The 17,497-nt window shown below is 42.9% G+C and overlaps 1 protein-coding gene across 1 annotated transcript in view; it reads left to right on the forward strand.

Moving 5' to 3' along the window:
* Positions 1-780: 780 nt before the first annotated feature.
* Positions 781-17,497, forward strand: part of Efcab2 (EF-hand calcium binding domain 2) — a 72,066-nt gene continuing 55,349 nt past the window's right edge. The window contains exon 1 of the mRNA XM_051147981.1: positions 781-877. Coding sequence (XP_051003938.1) covers positions 847-877 — 31 coding nt within the window. The 5' untranslated portion in view covers positions 781-846. The remainder of the gene's footprint in view (positions 878-17,497) is intronic.

Genomic DNA, 17,497 nt, shown 5'->3' on the forward strand with positions numbered 1-17,497 from the left:
TTTTGTTTGTTTTTCAAAACACGGTTTCTCTACCTGTAACAGCCCTGGCTCTATAGATAAATTTTTAAATGTGTACAAATATGCCCTGAAATATCATTAAAGATTAAAACTATATATTCATTTGAGCTACACTGTTAGACATTTAAGAATTGTTAAGAAAGTATATCCCAGTATAGAGCTTATTCACAAAATAACAAAACATGCGATAGCAAAGTTTCTCAGGAAAATCGGATTCAAAATTCTCATTGGAAGGTCATGCCAAACTGCACCATCAACACATCAATCTGTGTAATACTGACAACAGACCGGGAATTTATTTGTTGCTATGAGAACACTATTTTGTATCAGAAATTGCAGCCTTGACGACGACGCAGTGTTTGCGCCTATTTTGCACATGTTTTTCTACGAGTCCTCTCCTGCGATCCCAGAGAGAGGCTTGGCTTCCTTCTGCACCCGGCCCACGTCCGTCCGTTCTCGCTCCAGTTCTCTGGGCTGAGCGGGGGCTCCGCTTAGGCGAGGGCGACCCGGGATGCGCGCCCGGGCCACCGGGTCTGCACCCCAGACTCTGAACAAGGAAGATTTAAAAAAGCTAAATAAACGAATAAATAAATAATACATAAAGGCACACCACGTCCTCCGAGGACTGTCACAGTCAGGTCAAAGCGGGCTCCGGAACCTTATTAATAAATGAGTCCCCTAGGCCCAAAGAACCCGGGCCTCGATTCTAGGGCGAAACCGGAGCGGGAGGGCCACGGTGCCACGAGGGGAATTCTTCCTCCAGGCCCGGCTCGCGCGTCCTGCAGGGTTTGTGATGGGCATCTCCCAGGCGACGGACTCCGCACCAAGATGGCGGAGGAAAAGGACCGGGAGGGTACAGGTAGGAACGCTGACGGGGGTGCCACGAAGTCGCCATCTGCAACTGCAGAAGCGCGGCCCGGCGTCCATCTTGAGCCCCACGGCTGGCAGACGGTGGGCTGAGGGTTGGCGCCAGCCGGAGTCCCCGCCGTCGGCTCCGCCCCGCCTCGGCCGCCCCGCCCGCCATTTCCCCTGGAGAGCTCTGCGCGGGCTGCGGTGGCCCATAATGGCGTCCTTGTTCCTGGCACCTCCACGCCCGCCGGCCGCGGCCTGGGCTGTGGGTACCCGGAGGGCGGCCTGACGGTGGGCGAGCCTGGCGGGAATCTCTGCGGCCGCGCCGAAACCCCGCCCAGCCCGGCCCCCGGCGCCGCGCGCCTCCATCTTACCTCCTCCGCCAGGCGGCGGAGTACGGGCTCCCGTCAGGTCGGGCCGTTCCCTCCCGGGTCGCGCTAGAGCCTTGCTTTAAGCTGCGGATTCCCAAATAATCATTTTTTAATACGATCGGAAAGAAAAACCCAGGGACGCCCAGACCGGCCAGGTTCCCCCGCGCGTAGCGGGGACCGAGGCTTTAGTGACCCGCGAGGCCTCAGGGTTACCCGAAAAACTAGTGATTTCCCCCCTTGAAGTGCAAGACCTTTCGAGTTGTTTCTAACCCAGCTGAATGACTTAAAATCGGATCCATGGTTAGCATCTAGTGACTCAACAGCAATTACGTGATAGTTGGCAAAAATCGTCGCTAAATAAGTAAAGCAAGCCCTAAAATTGTATAGGGCAAACGTTGTAAAAGCGAGAGTAACACTGTTTTGATCACAACACACCCTATGGACCCCTCCCTTCCCCCCTCAGTTTGGAATAAAGTACTTAGGTTAACAACTAATATTTACATGAGATGTTTAGTCCATCGTCATGGTGACCACAGAAAACCAGTAGGGAAACGGGAGAGTCTGCCAGAGATCTGCTTATTGATAACTGGAAATCTGCATTTATATATAGATGGTAAAATTAATCTCAGAAGTCTGGATTATTGTACAGAGTTTACCTCTACTAAGATACTAAGATTTTCGTGGTGCTGCTTTATAACTGGAAGGTATGTTCTAAGAAAAATATTTTTTAAAAAAAGCACTTTTCTTTCTTTCTTTTTTTTTTTTTTTTTTCTAGAAAGAAAATACGAAGTAAGAGAGCCCAGTGTGGTGGTACACCCCTTTAATCCCAGCACTCTGAAGGCAGAGGCAGGCGGATCGCTGTGAGTTCGAGGCCAGCCTGGTCTACAAAGTGAGTCCAGGACAGCCAAGGCTACACAGAGAAACACTGTATTGAAAAACAAAACAAGAACAAAATGAAAACATGACATTAGAGGGCAGGGAATTAGGCAGAATCAGGAAGGCCTTGGGGAGAGGGGAAAGAATATAGTGTATGAAAAATGTTTTATATTTAAAAAAAAAAAGCTTCCCCAGAAAATTTAATTTAATTAAATTCTTATTTACCCCCAAAAGAGAGAAAATACAAGAGAAAAAAACATTAGGAGATGAATTATTATTATTATTTTTTTTAATTACAGACTTGCTTAGGATAGTATTGGAGTATGCTGCAGGATTTTACAATTTAAAATCACATACACACACACAATCACAATCACACATGGTCTCGACTTGTAGCTGCTTGTCTTGAGGTTCATCTGACTGCTTGTGACTAAAGGTGTGTGCCACCATGCCCAGCCTGATTTTTACAATTTTTATCCCCTATTTGAGAAGAAGAAGGAGGGGGGGATTTATGTTTTTTAATTTCCAAATTTTTTTTTTGTTGTTTTGTTGTTTTTTTGAGACAGGGTTTCTCTGTATAGCCTTGGCTGTCCTAGACTCACTTTGTAGACCAGGCTGGCCTTGAACTCAGTGATCTGCCTGTCTGCCTCTGCCTCTGCCTCCCAAGTTCTGGGATTAAAGGCATGCACCACTATATCCAGCTCCAAAACATTTTAATGTTTAAGTTTAGAGGAAGGAACAACTCAGACTGCAACTGTAGAAGTAATGGCTGTCAAAATCTGGATTTCATATTTTATTTTTTTGGTTTTTCAAGACAAGGTTTCTCTGTGTAGCCTTGACTGTCCTGGACTCACTTTGTAGACCAGGCTGGCCTTGAACTCACAGCAATCCGCCTGCCTCTGGCTCCCGAGTGCGAGGATTACAGGCGTGTGCCACCACGCCTGGCTTCCATATCTTATATATTCATTTCTTATATAGTTAATGCTTGTTTGATGGACAGTAGTTTGGTGAGTGTTAAACCTGAAAATTGTGAGGAGAAAGAGCAAATCCACAATTGTGCAATTGAAGCACACTTTATTAAGTACTGTCCAGGTGGACACTGGCCAGGTCCATACTTGGGGTTCCCAGAGAAATGGCTCTGAATTAGGTCAGTTTAGGAATCTAAAGGCAAACCCACAAGGCTCTGTACTTTGCATGGTCTTCAACTGGGACAGGCATATATCCTGACGTACTGCTGCCTATGTATAGCCAACCTAAGTCTAATCAAGCACGTCCTGTGCAGTTAGGGCAACAAACCTTGTCTCTTGAAGTGAAAACATGTGATTTGTTGTCTGATAAGAACGGCAGGATTCGAGGGAGTTATCTATCCTTGGGCAAGTGGGGTTTATAGTTTAACTTTAGCCGTTATGTGAGTCAGGACTTTAGTGCATAGGTAGCTGAGGAAGGCGTTGTCTTAGCCCTACCCAAAGGTGATAGCGGTAAGGGAGATAAGAGGCTCACAAATGGAAATCAGAAACAAAGGGGAAAAATAGGAAGGAGCCTGGGCCAAATAAGACCCTCAAGGCACACTCTCCAGCATCCTGCGTCCTCCAGGAGACTGGACCGTTCACAGTTCTGTCCAAAAATTTGAATCTATTAGTGAGTGCCTTAAAATGGATTAGGTTGGTGCTCTCAAGATCCAGTTGTCTCTGGGAAAGCCCTAGGAAACATCCAGAGGTGTGCTGTTTCTCTGTCAGTTCAGTCAGGTGGATAATTAAGAGTAAGAATTAACTAGCCAGACTTGGTGGCGCACGCCGGTAATCCCAGCACTTGAGAGGCAGAGACAGGCGGATGATTGTGAGTTCGAGGCCAGCCTGGTCTACAAAGTGAGTTCAGGACAGCTAAGATAATACAGAGAAGCCCTGTCTTGAAAAACTAAAAAAAAAAAAAAAAAAAAAAAAAAAAAAAAAAGAAAGAAAGAAAGAAAGAAAGAAAAAAGTTAATTAAGATTGTGGCCAGGTGGTGGTGGTGCACTCTAATCCCAGTTCTTGGGAGGCAGAGGCAGATCTCTGTGAGTTTGAGGCCAGCCTGAGCTATAGAGCAAGTTCCAGGATATCCAGGGCTACAAGGAGACCCTGTCTCAATCCCCCCACTCAAAAAAAAAAAAAAAAACCAAAAACAAACAAACAAAAACCTTTCTATGTGGTTATGTATGTTGATGTTGTTATGCTTCTTTGTAACTTTGTGTTTGGTTTTTGGTTTTTCGAGACAGGGTTTCTCTGTGTAGACTTGGCTGTCCTGGACTCACTTTGTACACCAGGCTGGCTCAAACTCACAGAGATCTGCCTGCCTCTGCCTTCAGAGTATTGGGATTACAAGCATTTACTGCCATGTATAGCTTGCTTATTTCTTTTTTTTTTTTTTGAACAGTGTAATTTTCTTTTTCCTAGATTACTTTTTCCTATAGTTAGCTAAAAAGCAAGTGAATTAAAAAAAATTTTAAATCAAGTTAATTTTAAATAATTTATCTTTTTTTTGGTACTGAATCTTTGGAATGTGATATAAAATTTTTCTTTAAAGTTTTATTATTTCTTTGAAGTTTCCTCAGCATTTTTCTTTGAATTTTTCCCCTTCTTGTCTGGTCTGTTTGTTTAAGTGAGTAATTGAGGCAGTTGGGAATTTGTTGGATCTTTTAATCCCATTATTCATACCTCCTAGAGAATTTTACACAGTACTAGAAGGATCGTTTGTTTGTAATTAGAATCAAAGCCAACACTTTGTAGATATAGAATTCTAACTTTTGGCAGACCAATGAGCTTTAGAAGGTGTGTTAGTTTTCTAACACATTCCCTGTCAAATTGATTATTTTTGTCTGTACTAAATTATTACTTGATATTTTGCAACCTTTGATAACATTACTTGGAAAAATGACTTTAATTCAATTATGGTGGAAGTTTTACATGTTTTATTTATTTATTTTTTAAATTCTTTATTGGTACCATTCTGAAACCAAAACATTTAGAAATCTAAATTGGGATGCTGGAGATTTAGTGTCATGGACACGATGCTGCACAAGCAGGAGGACCTGGGCTTGCCTCCCCAGGCTCCTGGGAGAAGCAGGACATTAATACTCCTGCGCTTAAAAACTCTACAATTCGGGGCCAAAGACAGGAGAATCCCTGGGCTTGCTGTCTCCAGCTGCGGGCCAGATTCAGTGAGAGACCTTGCCCTGTCTGAAAAGATTAAGGCAGGCTGGATACAGGAGGGGACACACACACACACACACACACACACACACACACACACACACACACACACACACACACACGCATACATGAGAAATCTAAATAGAAAAACCTAAGGAGCCTCAGATCCCTCAACTATAAAGCAAAGAGAACTATCCTTTTTTATGTTGTGATGAGAATGGTGTCTTTTCCTCCTCCTCCTTTCTTCTTTTTGGACAGGGTCTCTCTGTGTAGTCCTACCTGTCCCAGAGCTCACTATTTGTACCAGGTTAGCTCTGAGAACTTCACAGAACTCTGCCTGCTCGCCTCTGCCTCCCCAGTATTCACCATCACACCGACTGGGTGCTGTCTTCTTATTCCTTGTTATGTTTCCAGCACCAGCAATGCCTACCATGCGAAAGCACTCTGCATTTTAGGACCTAGTGATTACTAGCGTGTGCCTGACATGAACTCCAAGGGCAAGAAAAACAAATTTAAGTCCTGCTGTTGATCAAAACAGTTAAAATTGTTAATCATACCTAAAGCATTTGTGCATATTTCTGAGGCCAGTTAATAACTGTTCTTCCTGCTTTAGTCCACCAAACAAAGAAGAAGAAAAAATTTTAAAAAGTTTAGCCTTCTGTACACTTCAACTTTCTTTTATTTAAAGACAGGACTTGAAGATAGCTGGCCCAGCTGATGGTAGGGACGGTGTGCCATAGGATGACTATCACCTTTCACACATTGCGTCAGAAGTTTTGTCAGTTGTCGGTACTGGCTGTTTCTGGGTTTCTTCCCTGACGGGTTTCAGCAGAGAATCCCACATTGCATAGAGTTGACTGCCTCTTTGTTTTCATTTGATCTAGAATAGTACCTGTGGAATTTGTTGTTGTTGTTGATATATTGTCAACACTGATTGGTTCAGAAAGGATTCTTATCATTAGAAATGTATAGCTTCCTTACATCTCCGCTGTTCTCACCTCTCCTTGGAGGCAGCTTCTTATATGGCAGAGAAATGAGAAGCCATAAAATGCAGAATGTATTGGTCCCTCAGTCAGTCAGTCAGTCAGTCAGTCAGTCAGTCAGTCTCTGTCTCTTTCCCTTTTTCTTCAACAGGGTCTTATATAGCCTAGGCTGGGCTTGAATTTGATGCACGGCCAAGGATGACCTTGACATTCTTGTCCTCATGCCTCTGTCTCTCAAGTGCTAATATTCCATGCACATGCTGCTTTACATAGTGTTGGTTAATGCAGTGCTGGGGAAGACAACCAGCACTTCATGACTGTAGGCAAGCGCTCTGCGAAGAGAGCCACATCCTCAGCCCCTCAGTTTCTTTTTTTTTTTTTTTTAAATATTTATTTATTTTTATGTATATGAGTATTCTATCTGCATGCATACTTACATGCCAGGAGAGGGCACCAGATCCCATTATAGATGGTTGTGAGCCACCTTGTGGTTGCTGGGAATTGAAGTCCACCTTTGGAAGAGCAGCCAGTGCTCTTAACCGCTGAGCATCTCTCCAGCTGCCCCTCAGTCTCTTGACACATGTTCCTCTGCATCTATTGGACTACTGCAAAAATCTCTATAACTAATGTACTTGTCTTCATTTATCGTGCTGAAGAGCTGATTGTCTAGATATGAATTCTATACCTAAAACTCTCACTTATATTGTTACAGAATAATCAGAATTCTCTAGCAAAGCAAACTAAGTGGTCTTTTTTCTTCCAGTTTTTCCCCTCCTGGCTACATGTCTAGTAGCACCTTTATGCGTGCTTCGTTACGGGGAGCGAGTTATTTGTTAGTCTTATAAGCAAAGTTCTAGCCAGGACATGTATTATGTATTCATCCTACACTTAGTAAGTAATACATGCTAGTAGCTCAGAACATGAAGTCTGTAGTAGAATTTATGAGCTGGGAACCCAGTATTCTAGTTTCTTCACATGACGACTAAGTGTGGTGGAACTGCTCATTCAGTGGCAGGCCGTGTAGCAAGGGCTTCCCATGTAGGGAGAGCTCAGGAAGTGCTACTGTACTAGCTCTGTGCTCGGTGAGGAGTAAAACGATGTGGGCCTTGTCCTCTTTGAGATTACTTACTGTTGAGAGAACCATTACAGAATTATATAGTCACTTAATTACACATAGGATAAATTGTTGAAAACCTTCAAGGCTGCAGCAGAGGAACACAGATATAATTTTTCTTTACTTCAGGAGCTTTGAGGGTGACATTTCTCTCTGCTGAAAGCAGTTGGCTGAAATTCAAAAGCTCAAAGCAAAATAACAATAACAACCAGAACAAACCAGAACCCATAAAAGCCCTAAGTCAGAGAGGAAAATGGCTTACTGGAGGGACTAAGCAGGAGAGTGAGGATGGATTGGGAGAGTGAGTATGGGAGGAGTGTGAAATGAGGTGTGTAGCACAGGCAGAGGCAGCCCTCTTTGAACACAGGCCACAGGAGGTAGCTTCTGCAAGAGGAAGCCATTGGAGATTTAAGAGGGGGACAGTACACTGCAGCTCCTGCCTTAAGAGGTAAGTTATGTCTGTCTCTTTGGCCATTTATTGCTGTGACCTTGAGCTCTTTCCTCTCAGCTGTTTGAAATATAAATTTAATGTTGTGGTCACTGTCCTGTGTGATGGCACACTAGAACTTGTATCTATGTGTCCATCAGTCCTCACATCTTCTCCATTCAAAATAAAAATTTTATTATTTCACATAGTATAATTTAAATGTGGGTTTGATGAGAAACACAAAGCGTTGGAGCTCTGTGTATCTAGGGTTCAATGTTATTAGTGAATCCACCATCTATATATTGCATGAAAATTACCTCTAGAAGAGCAGGCAGTGCTCTTAACCACTGAGCCATCTCTCCAGCCCCCAGCCCCTTGAACATTTTATTACATAAAATTTTATAAAATACCTTTAAAAGAGCTGTGCTGACAGGTTTATTTTTGTGCGTTTGTTTGTTTTGTTTTGTTTTTCGAGACAGAGCTTCTCTGTGTAGCACTGGCTGTCCTGGACTCACTTGTAGACCAGGCTGGCTTCAAACTCACAGCAATCCACCTGTCTCTGCCTCCCGAGTGCTGGGGTTAAAGGCGTGCACCACCACACTTGGCTGTGCTGGCAGTTTTTATGTCAACTTGACACAGGCTGGCATCATTTGGGAAGGGGGAGCTTGAACTGAGAAAATGTCTCCACTAGATAGGCCTGTGGGCCAGCCTGTGCTTCATTTTTCCATTGATGATTGATGTGGAAGGGCCCAGCTCACTGTGGGGGTGCACCCCTGGACAGGCGGTCCTGGGGGCTGTAAGGAAGCAGGCTGGGTAAGGAGCCATGAAGAGCACGCCAGTAAGCAGTGTTGCTGTGGCTTCTGCTTCATTCAGTGCCAGCTTCCAGGGTCCTGCCCTGCCTTTGTGTCTCCCAGTGGGCTGTGCCCCTGATATGTAATCCAAATAAACCCTTTCCTCTCCAAGTTGCTTTTGGTCATGGTCTCCATCACAGCAACAAAAAGTAAACTAGGACAGAAATTGACAGAGAAGATTTTAGTCTAAGCCAGGTGTGGTGGCGTATGCCTTTAATGCTCACACTCAGGAGGCAGAGGCCGGAGGATCTCTGTGAGTTTGAGGTCAGTCTGGTCTACAAGTTAGTCCAGGACAGCCAAGGCTACACAGAGAAACCCTGTCTCCAAAAGTAAACCAAATCAAACCAACCAAACAACAAACAAACAAAACAAAAACACCATGTATAAAACTGGATGATGATTGACTTACATTTTTGATCGGGTGTTTCGTTATGTATTCTCTTTGGATAAAGTTATTCATAAAATATGAATCACTAACAACTTCCTCCTCCACACAGAGAAGAACTGGTTCCTTGGCTGGTTTTAAACAGTGTGTGTCTGGAATCGATGCCAGCATTACTTGAGTCAAGCAGGGCAATAACACTTACACTTTGCAGCTAATTAACCTTGAGGGCATTTCTTCACTTTCTCTGTTGTGTACTTTAAACAGTTCTCATGGTAAGTGCTTCTCTTGGGACTTATTATCTTGTCTTCATTTCTGCAGGTTAGGGTTCTGAGCACCCAGTTAAGTGCTTGAATATGTACACAGACATCTCAGTATCAGAAAAACCTCTGCAGCATTTTTATTTAAGACTCTTGTATCCTTTGGTCATTTGACTTTAATTTGGTTATGACTGCTCACTCTGTGTATACCACCATTAATTTCTTCCTTTGCAATTATTCTTAACATTTTCTCCCTTTGGTTTGATTTTAACCAATTTTGTTGTTGTTGTTTTGTTTTCTTTTTTCAAGATAAGGTTTCTCAGTGTAGCCTTCGCTGTCCTGGACTCCCTTTGTAGACCAGGCTGGCCTCGAACTCACAGCGAACTACCTGCCTCTGCCTCTTGAGTGCTGGGATTAAAGGCATGCGCCACCACACCTGGCCTGATTTTAACCTATTATCACACACACTTTTAGTCTTCTTAGCATTCTGATTGCCAAAAAATAAAATGTTTTTATTTCCTAGTACTTCTGAGGCCATGCATATGGGTTTTTGTTTTTGTTTTTATACAAACAGCTCTCTAGGTCCACCAGTGGGGATTCTGACACTACTGGGATTATGCAGACTATACCCGTTAAGTGTTAGCCCCAGAAGACTGTTCCCATGAAAATGTGCCCATTGCAGACATGGCTGCCCATACCTCTGACTGATATGGCTACAAGTTGAGCATTCCTATCATTTCCTTCTCAGTTTGTTAATTTGCTACAATCAGTCACAGAACTGATGGGGACACTGATTATGTTTACTGGAGTATTACAGAAGGTTTTATAAAGGACATAAACAAACAAAGAAGAGGCCTGTGAAGGCTTAACCTGGGATTTTTGGTCCCTGTAGAATTGTGGTACACCATCTTCTTGATGTGTCGATATGTTTGTCAGTCTAGAAATGTTCCAAAACCCTTCCTTTAGAGTGTTTATGGTGGTTCCACTGTGTAAGTGTGGTGGACTATATCACTGTTCATATGTGACCAGCCCTCTTCCCCAGCCTGTCATCTCTCTTTGGAGATCAGAGGATGGAGCTGAATTTTTTTTTTTTTTTTTTTTTTTTTAGCAGTTTCTTGTTTGGGTGTTAGTCTTTCTGACTATTACTTTGGTTATGCTCACCAAGGGCTTGTTTACTATGAGCAAATTTTATGTTAATTTTTGTTGTTGTTGTTTTGTTTTTTTGAGACAGGGTTTCTCTGTGTACCCTTGGCTGTCCTTGACTTGCTTTCTAGATCAGGCTGGCCTCAAACTCACAGTGATCCACCGGCCTCTGCCTCTTGAGTGCTGGAATATGTTAATTATTTTATGGTCTTAGTTTTAGTTCATATTCATAACAGCTGTATGAGATGCTATTTTATAGCTGAAGAAGTGGCCTAGCTACAGGATTTGTTTGATTAGCTGTATTGTTAGTACAGTGTCAGTAGCTCAGTGGCAGAATGCTTGCCTACCAAGGCATGGTAGTTTGAATTTGTATCCCCAGTACTTGGAAAACTGAGAAAGAAGGATCCTAAGTTTAAGGTAAGCCTGAACTACACAGCTCTAGGTCAGCCTGGCCTACTTAGCAAGACCTTGTTTCAGCAAACAAATGTGGTTAGTTGTAGAAGGGCTTGTTTGGCAGCATTTTACTATTTCCTGTTTATTTAGTTATATCTTTATTTGGTGGTCACATTTTCTCTAAATAGCTTGGGCTAGATGGAATTTGCTGTGTGGCCTAGGTCAAACTCATGAGTCTCCTGTTTCAGCCTCCCAAGTGCTGGGCCTATAGGCATGTGCCACTTTGCCTGGATTTATTTGCTATTTCAAATGTTTACATTATTGATAGAGAATTTTTGGAAACCCATAAAGATCTTGACATTTATTCATTCAGTAAACAAATATTCATAATGAATCTATGCCTTTTCTTTTTCTTTTTGGGTTTTCTACTGAGACAGGGTTTCTCTGTGTAGTCTTGGTTGTTCTGGAACTCACTCTTTAGACCAGGCTGGCCTCGAACTCACAGAGATCCATCTACCTCTATCTCCCAAGCGCTGGGATCAATGACCACCATAGCCCATTTCTAAGCCTTTTCTTGACATTTAATACCTTTAAATTTATTTTCATATAGTTTTAGCCTTTAAAGGAAGGATTTGCATATTTCATAGTATAAAATAAAAAGAAAGCTGTTAAACTGACTTCTTGGAGTGATTGAATCTTAATGAAATCAGTTGGTTTGTTAGAAGACCTTTAACATTTCATGATTGTATTTTGACACCACACTAAAAAAAATTCCCTTGGAAATAGCTGACAGTGAGCTGAAAACTGCAACAAGTTTTCCTCTAAAGTATAAAATAAAGTTGACAGACATCTTTTTATAGACATGTCTGTGACTGTGCACTGTTTTTAGGCTTGATAATTTTTTTCAGAGATGAAAATTTTTCTTTCAAATTTATAAAAGCTGTTTACAGTACAATAGCACATTATGACAAGATAGAAACCAGCCCTGTTTATCTTAAGGCCCATTTGGACCACATTTCTCTTAACGTAGGGACGCAGCAATGGTAGAACACAAGTATAGTTTTAGTATGGATAGGGTTTTTTGTTTGTTTGTTTGTTTTTGTTTTTCGAGATAGGCTTTCTCTGTGTAGCCTTGGCTGTCCTGGACTCACTTTGTAGACTAGGCTAGCCTCGAACTCACATTGATCTGCTTTCCTCTGCCTGCGAGTGCTGGGATTAAAGGTGTGTGCCACCATGCCTGGCTCAGATAGGTTCTTAAATATTACCTACTAAATAAATTTTCAAACTTCAAAGTGTTTATAAATTAAAAGCATGAAAATTCCAGATGGGAATGGTAATAGAAAGGAAAGCTAATCAAACTTAGTTTAAAATTTTTCAAGCAATGAATATTTCAGTAGCAAACAAGCAAATAGACATAGTCCTTGTATTCGTTGTGCAGCTGGTTACCCCACATCAACAGGCACCAATCTACATTTTCTTCACACAACTTTTTTTCCGTTAATTAATGTATTTATTCTCTTTACGTCCTGATCAAAGCCCTCCTCCCCCATCCTCCTCCCAGCCCCACCCTCATATCTCCACCCTAGCACATCAGGCCTCAGCAGGATTAAGTGCATCCTCTTAGTCCAGACAAGGCAGCCCAGCTATGGGAAAGGGATCCAAAGGTAGGCAGCAGAGTCGGAGGGACCCTAATTGTTAGGGGACTCACATGACAACCAGCCCTGGCCCAACTTCTGGACATTGTTCTGCTGGGTAATTCTGGCTGAGGCTCTGACATAACTCTGGAGCTCGCTATATGACTCAGGGTCCTCAGTGTCTCCACCCCCCTCTTTCTTTCTTCTTCTTATTTTTTTGTGTCTTTTTTTCTTTGAAGGAGATAGACACACAGTGAAAGTAGAAATGCCAGGCTTTCCTTCTACCTGGTGAGCCCACATGAGGTGTCAGCACTACGTAAGAACAGCTCCCGTACCTGTTTCATGGCATTATTGAGCATCTGCTCAAAATCATATCAAAACCAAGTCCAGGTGTGAGGTTCTTGCAGCGGTTACTTAACAGCTCCTTGAGAGCAGCTTTTCTCGAGTCTGCGGACCTGTAATTTGGAGACCAGTTATTTATTCCTTTCCACCCAGTATTTGATGGCAAAAATTAACACCCATAGAGACATTACATCAATTAAAAAGAGAGAAAGGAAGAGGCACCCAGGAGTTAATAGTTCATAAAATTGTGCTGTGCAAATGTTAGGAACTTTTTAAAACTTAGGATTCAAACAGAAAGAGCAAGCTGCTTCCATTTTATTTTTGGCTATCTCTAGTAAACTGTCTTTTCTTGTGTTCTTATATGTCATTCTCTACATAGCCCCAGCTTTTATGGCTCTGTTTTCTCATCCACCTACTCAGTTTCCCCAGAGCACTTTTCATGCAATCATTGGAGCCTCAGATATTTTTTTAACACCAATAAACGTCTTTACAAATACTTGTTTTGTAAAATGTCCATCTCTCTCTCTCTCTCTCTCTCTCTCTCTCTCTCTTTTTTTTTTTTTACTCTAGCTTTCTCTTCTGGGAGACCACTGTTGGGTATCTTTTTTTTTTTTTGGTTTTTCGAGACAGGGTTTCTCTGTGTAGCCTTGGCCGTCCTGGACTCACTGTGTAGACCAGGCTGGCCTCGAACTCGCAGCGATCCGCCTGCCTCTGCCTCCCGAGTGCTGGGATTAAAGGCGTGCGCCACCACGCCCGGCTCACTGTTGGGTATCTTATCCTCCTCTGTTTTCTTCAGTTCAAGACCATAAAGTAGTTGTTTGATTTCCAATTAAAACATTTTTACTATTGCTTTTGAGCCACACTTTTATTGTGTGAAACAGGCTAAGGTGAAACTTGTAATCCTGCTGCCTCGGCCTTTCCTGTTCTGGGATCACATTTATGCACTACCATAGTACAGCTCAATTAAAAATTACAGTTCTTCATGGTCATACAAAGTCTTTCTTTTTTACCATCATTTAGAAATTTTAATTTTAAAATTTCAGGTAGTTTACAAACTCATGGGTTTCCTTTTGACCTTTTTATATGCATATCATTGAATCTTGCTCATAACTGCTCTCCCTCTGCTCTCTTCATTTGCCTTACCCAAATAGTCCCCTTTCTGTTTTCATATCACACATGTATGCATAGATGTAAATATGTGTTCAAATCTAGGTTCTGCATACGATAGAGAACATTGATATGTACACCATCTCCATCATCTGTCCCTCTTTGCACTGTCATTTTTTTTAGTGTCTCTAGCTTACTCCTGTTGATCAAAGACTTTGTCATTTCTTTGTTAATTTTTCTGTTCACTCTCAATTTCATCATCCTTTTGGGTAGTTATTTCAGTAACCATGTATCCATTTCATAGTCTCTATAACTCTAGTGACGCTTACTTCCACTCTACTCCTTTTTAGCTTTTTGTTGTTGTTGTTTTGCTTTTGAGACAGGGTCTTCCTATGTGGAGAATGGGAGACTGGTCCTGGAACTTTCCATGTAGCCCAGGCTGGTCTTAAACTCACAGAGATCCACCTGCCTCTGCCTCCTGAGTGCTGAGACTAAAGTTGTGTACCATGTGCCTGACTTCCTTTTCGGCATTTTTAGGAGCTTTTTTGATTTTTGTATTTGTATCCTTGGAGGTAATTGAAGTGGAATAAGAGCAATAAACTGTGTTGAACTGTTCATCTTTTCCGGCGTTCTGCTTCATGGTTAGACTCTGTGAGCCACTTTGAAATCTTGACTCCCTCACTGGATTGACTGACTCAGTCTCCCAGATTGCTGGTGGTGCTCTGTTCCCCTACATACACCTGTGTTGGCTCTATCTATCAGGAGTTCTGGCTTCCTTTAGTCCACAGTTTATCAGTCAAACAGGACTGATTCTGGTTAATGTGGAGGGAAAGAAGTTTATGGAAAGGTAGCAAGGAGCCTATAAAATCAACAGAAAACCACAGAACCAGCTTGAATGAGAACAAAAGAAGCCTAGCATGTACCACAACTGATAGCATGCTGCCAGGACAGAACCGTTGTCCCTGGACCACTGCCAGATAATTCCTACTGTTACTGTCTTTATCATTCCCACAAATAATCTTATCTCTACATTTTAAATTTATCTTGTTTTTGAGACAAAGTCTCACTATGTAGCTCTGACTGCTCTGGAGCTCCTTATGTAATCAGGTTGGTCCTGAGCTCACAGAGATCCTCCTGCTTTTGCCTCCCAAGTTCTGAGATAAAAGACCTGGGCTACCACATCCAGCTAAAATGATCTCCGCTTGTTTGTTCCTTTATTTGTTTTCAAGACAAGGTTTCTCTGCATAGCCCTGGCTGTCCTGAACAAAAACACCTGCCCTGCCGCCCAGGTCCTACACTTCTTACAGTGGGAGGGCCGTTTACTTTTGTTTTTGTAGTCCTGAGGATGGAGCCAGCACTAGGCCAGGGCTGTAGCACAGAGCCTTATCTCTACCCCTACCTTCCCAGTGTTATATTAGTGGTATGGTTTCCAGACTTGGCTGTGCATCAGAATCCCCCCCAGAAAGCTTGTGGAGAGAGATGATTCCTGGACCTCCCTCATACCCATCGAACCAGAATTCTGTCTCAGGAGCAGAGATGCTAAATATCTCAACTTCACTCCTGGCTTTCTCACGACTGGCCCAGTACAGGGAGCTTCCCTGTCTGTTGTTATCTTTAGCCTGTAGCACTAGCTAGGTGGTTTCTGAAGGCTGGAGAGTAGTGTAATCAAATGGACATTTTATGCGTAACTCTTGAGCAGCAAACCAAGGGAGGAGAAAGAATGGTAACTAATTTCCTTTTTTGTTTTGTTTTGTTTTTTGAAACAAGGTCTCTCTGTGTAGCCTTGGCTGTCCTGAACTCGCTTTGTAGACCAGGCTGGCCTCGAACACACAGCGATCCGCCTGCCTCTACTTCCCGAGTGCTGGGACTAAAGGTGTGTGCCACCACGCTTGGCTACAACTAATCTCTCTTTGGCCTAAAAAATTCTTGATCATTTGATTTTTCTTCTTTTGTTAGTAACCTTTCAATTATGTGAGTTCTTTTTCCTAGCTAATTTCATTAGGGAAACACTTGTATTCAGTCCCGGCTTCCATCAGCTCAAGGAGTACTACTTTTCATTTTCATCATTGCCACTACACCCTTACAGTTTAGCTCTCTGGTCCATTATCTTGCTTTCACACAATAAATATTCTTTAGAAGTTATCTGCAAGCAGAATCCTTTCTCAGATTTTGATATAAAATAAAGATACCTGGGGTCTTTTTCTTTTTCAACACTTAATTATTCATACCATAAACTTTACTGAACCCTAAGCAGCCTCCACAGGTCAGTTTTTTGCTAGGGCCTGGGGAAACAGCAGGAGGTGAGCAGGTGAGGCTTCCAGTGTAACTGACCTTGCAGCCCAATGCGGAGGAGCTGTGGGCGGGAGGAAGGCAAGCAGTTCCACTGTGAGCTGGAGACACAGGGCACAGTAGGGATGCATTTGTCACCTCTCTCTTCACTGTCCTCAGCATCTCTTTGTCTTCAACTTTGTCTCTTCCAGCTGAGTTACCATCTTGAGCAGTTAGGTGCTCAATAAGTATTTCCCCAAATTTATTTTTATGTATGTTGGTGTTTTCCCTGCATGTGTGTCTGTGTGAGGGTATTGGATTTCCTGGAACTGGAGCCACAGACACTTGTGAGCTGCCGTGTTGGTGCTGGAAATTGAACCTTGATCCTTTGGAAGAACAGCCAGTGCTCTTAACTGCTGAGCTATCTATCCAGCTCTAGTTCAAGGAATAATTTTTAAAAAATTATATTTGTTCCAGGCGGTGGTGGCGCACACCTTTAATCCCAGCACTCGGGAGGCAGAGGCAGGCAGACCGCTGTGAGTTCGAGGCCATCCGGGTCTACAAAGTGAGTCCAGGACAGCCAAGGCTGCACAGAGAAACCCTGTCTCAACCCCCCCCCCCCCCCAAAAAAAAAAACCAAAAAAATTATATTTGTGCTGGGCTGGAGAGATGGCTCAGTGGTTAAAGTGCATATTGTTTTTGCACAGGATATGAGTTTGGTTCTCAGCACCCATGTTGGGCAGCTCACATCTGTCTATAACTCCGTCTCCAGGGCAACTGCAACTTTCCTGGCTCCCACAGGCACATTTGTACACATGTAAATAAAAATACCAAAGTAAATCTTAACTATACATGCTAGGTCTGGTGGCACACATCTTTAATCTTAGCACTTGGGAGGCAGAAGCAGGCAGGTCTCTGTGAGTTCAAGTCCAGCTTGGTCTACATAGTGAATTCCAGCCTAGCCAACGCTATGTAGTAAGACTGTGTTTCAAAAAGCAAGCAAACAGCCAGGTGGCAGCAGCACACACTTTTAATTCCAGCACTTGGGAGGCAGAGGCAGGTGGATTTCTGAGTTTGAGGCCAGCCTGGTCTACAGAGTGAGTTCCAGGGCAGCCAGGGCTATACAGATAAACCCTGTATCCCCCGCCTCCAAAAGCAAGCAAACAAACAAAACCCAAATAATATATATATTCACATTAAAACATGATGATGATGGTGGAGGTGGTGGAGGTGGAGGTGGAGGTGGTGGAGGTGGTGGAGGTGGTGGATGTGGTGGTGGTGGAGGTGGTAGTGA

The sequence above is a fragment of the Acomys russatus genome, chromosome 6, assembly GCF_903995435.1.
Source record: "Acomys russatus chromosome 6, mAcoRus1.1, whole genome shotgun sequence".
Lineage (NCBI taxonomy): Eukaryota > Metazoa > Chordata > Mammalia > Rodentia > Muridae > Acomys > Acomys russatus.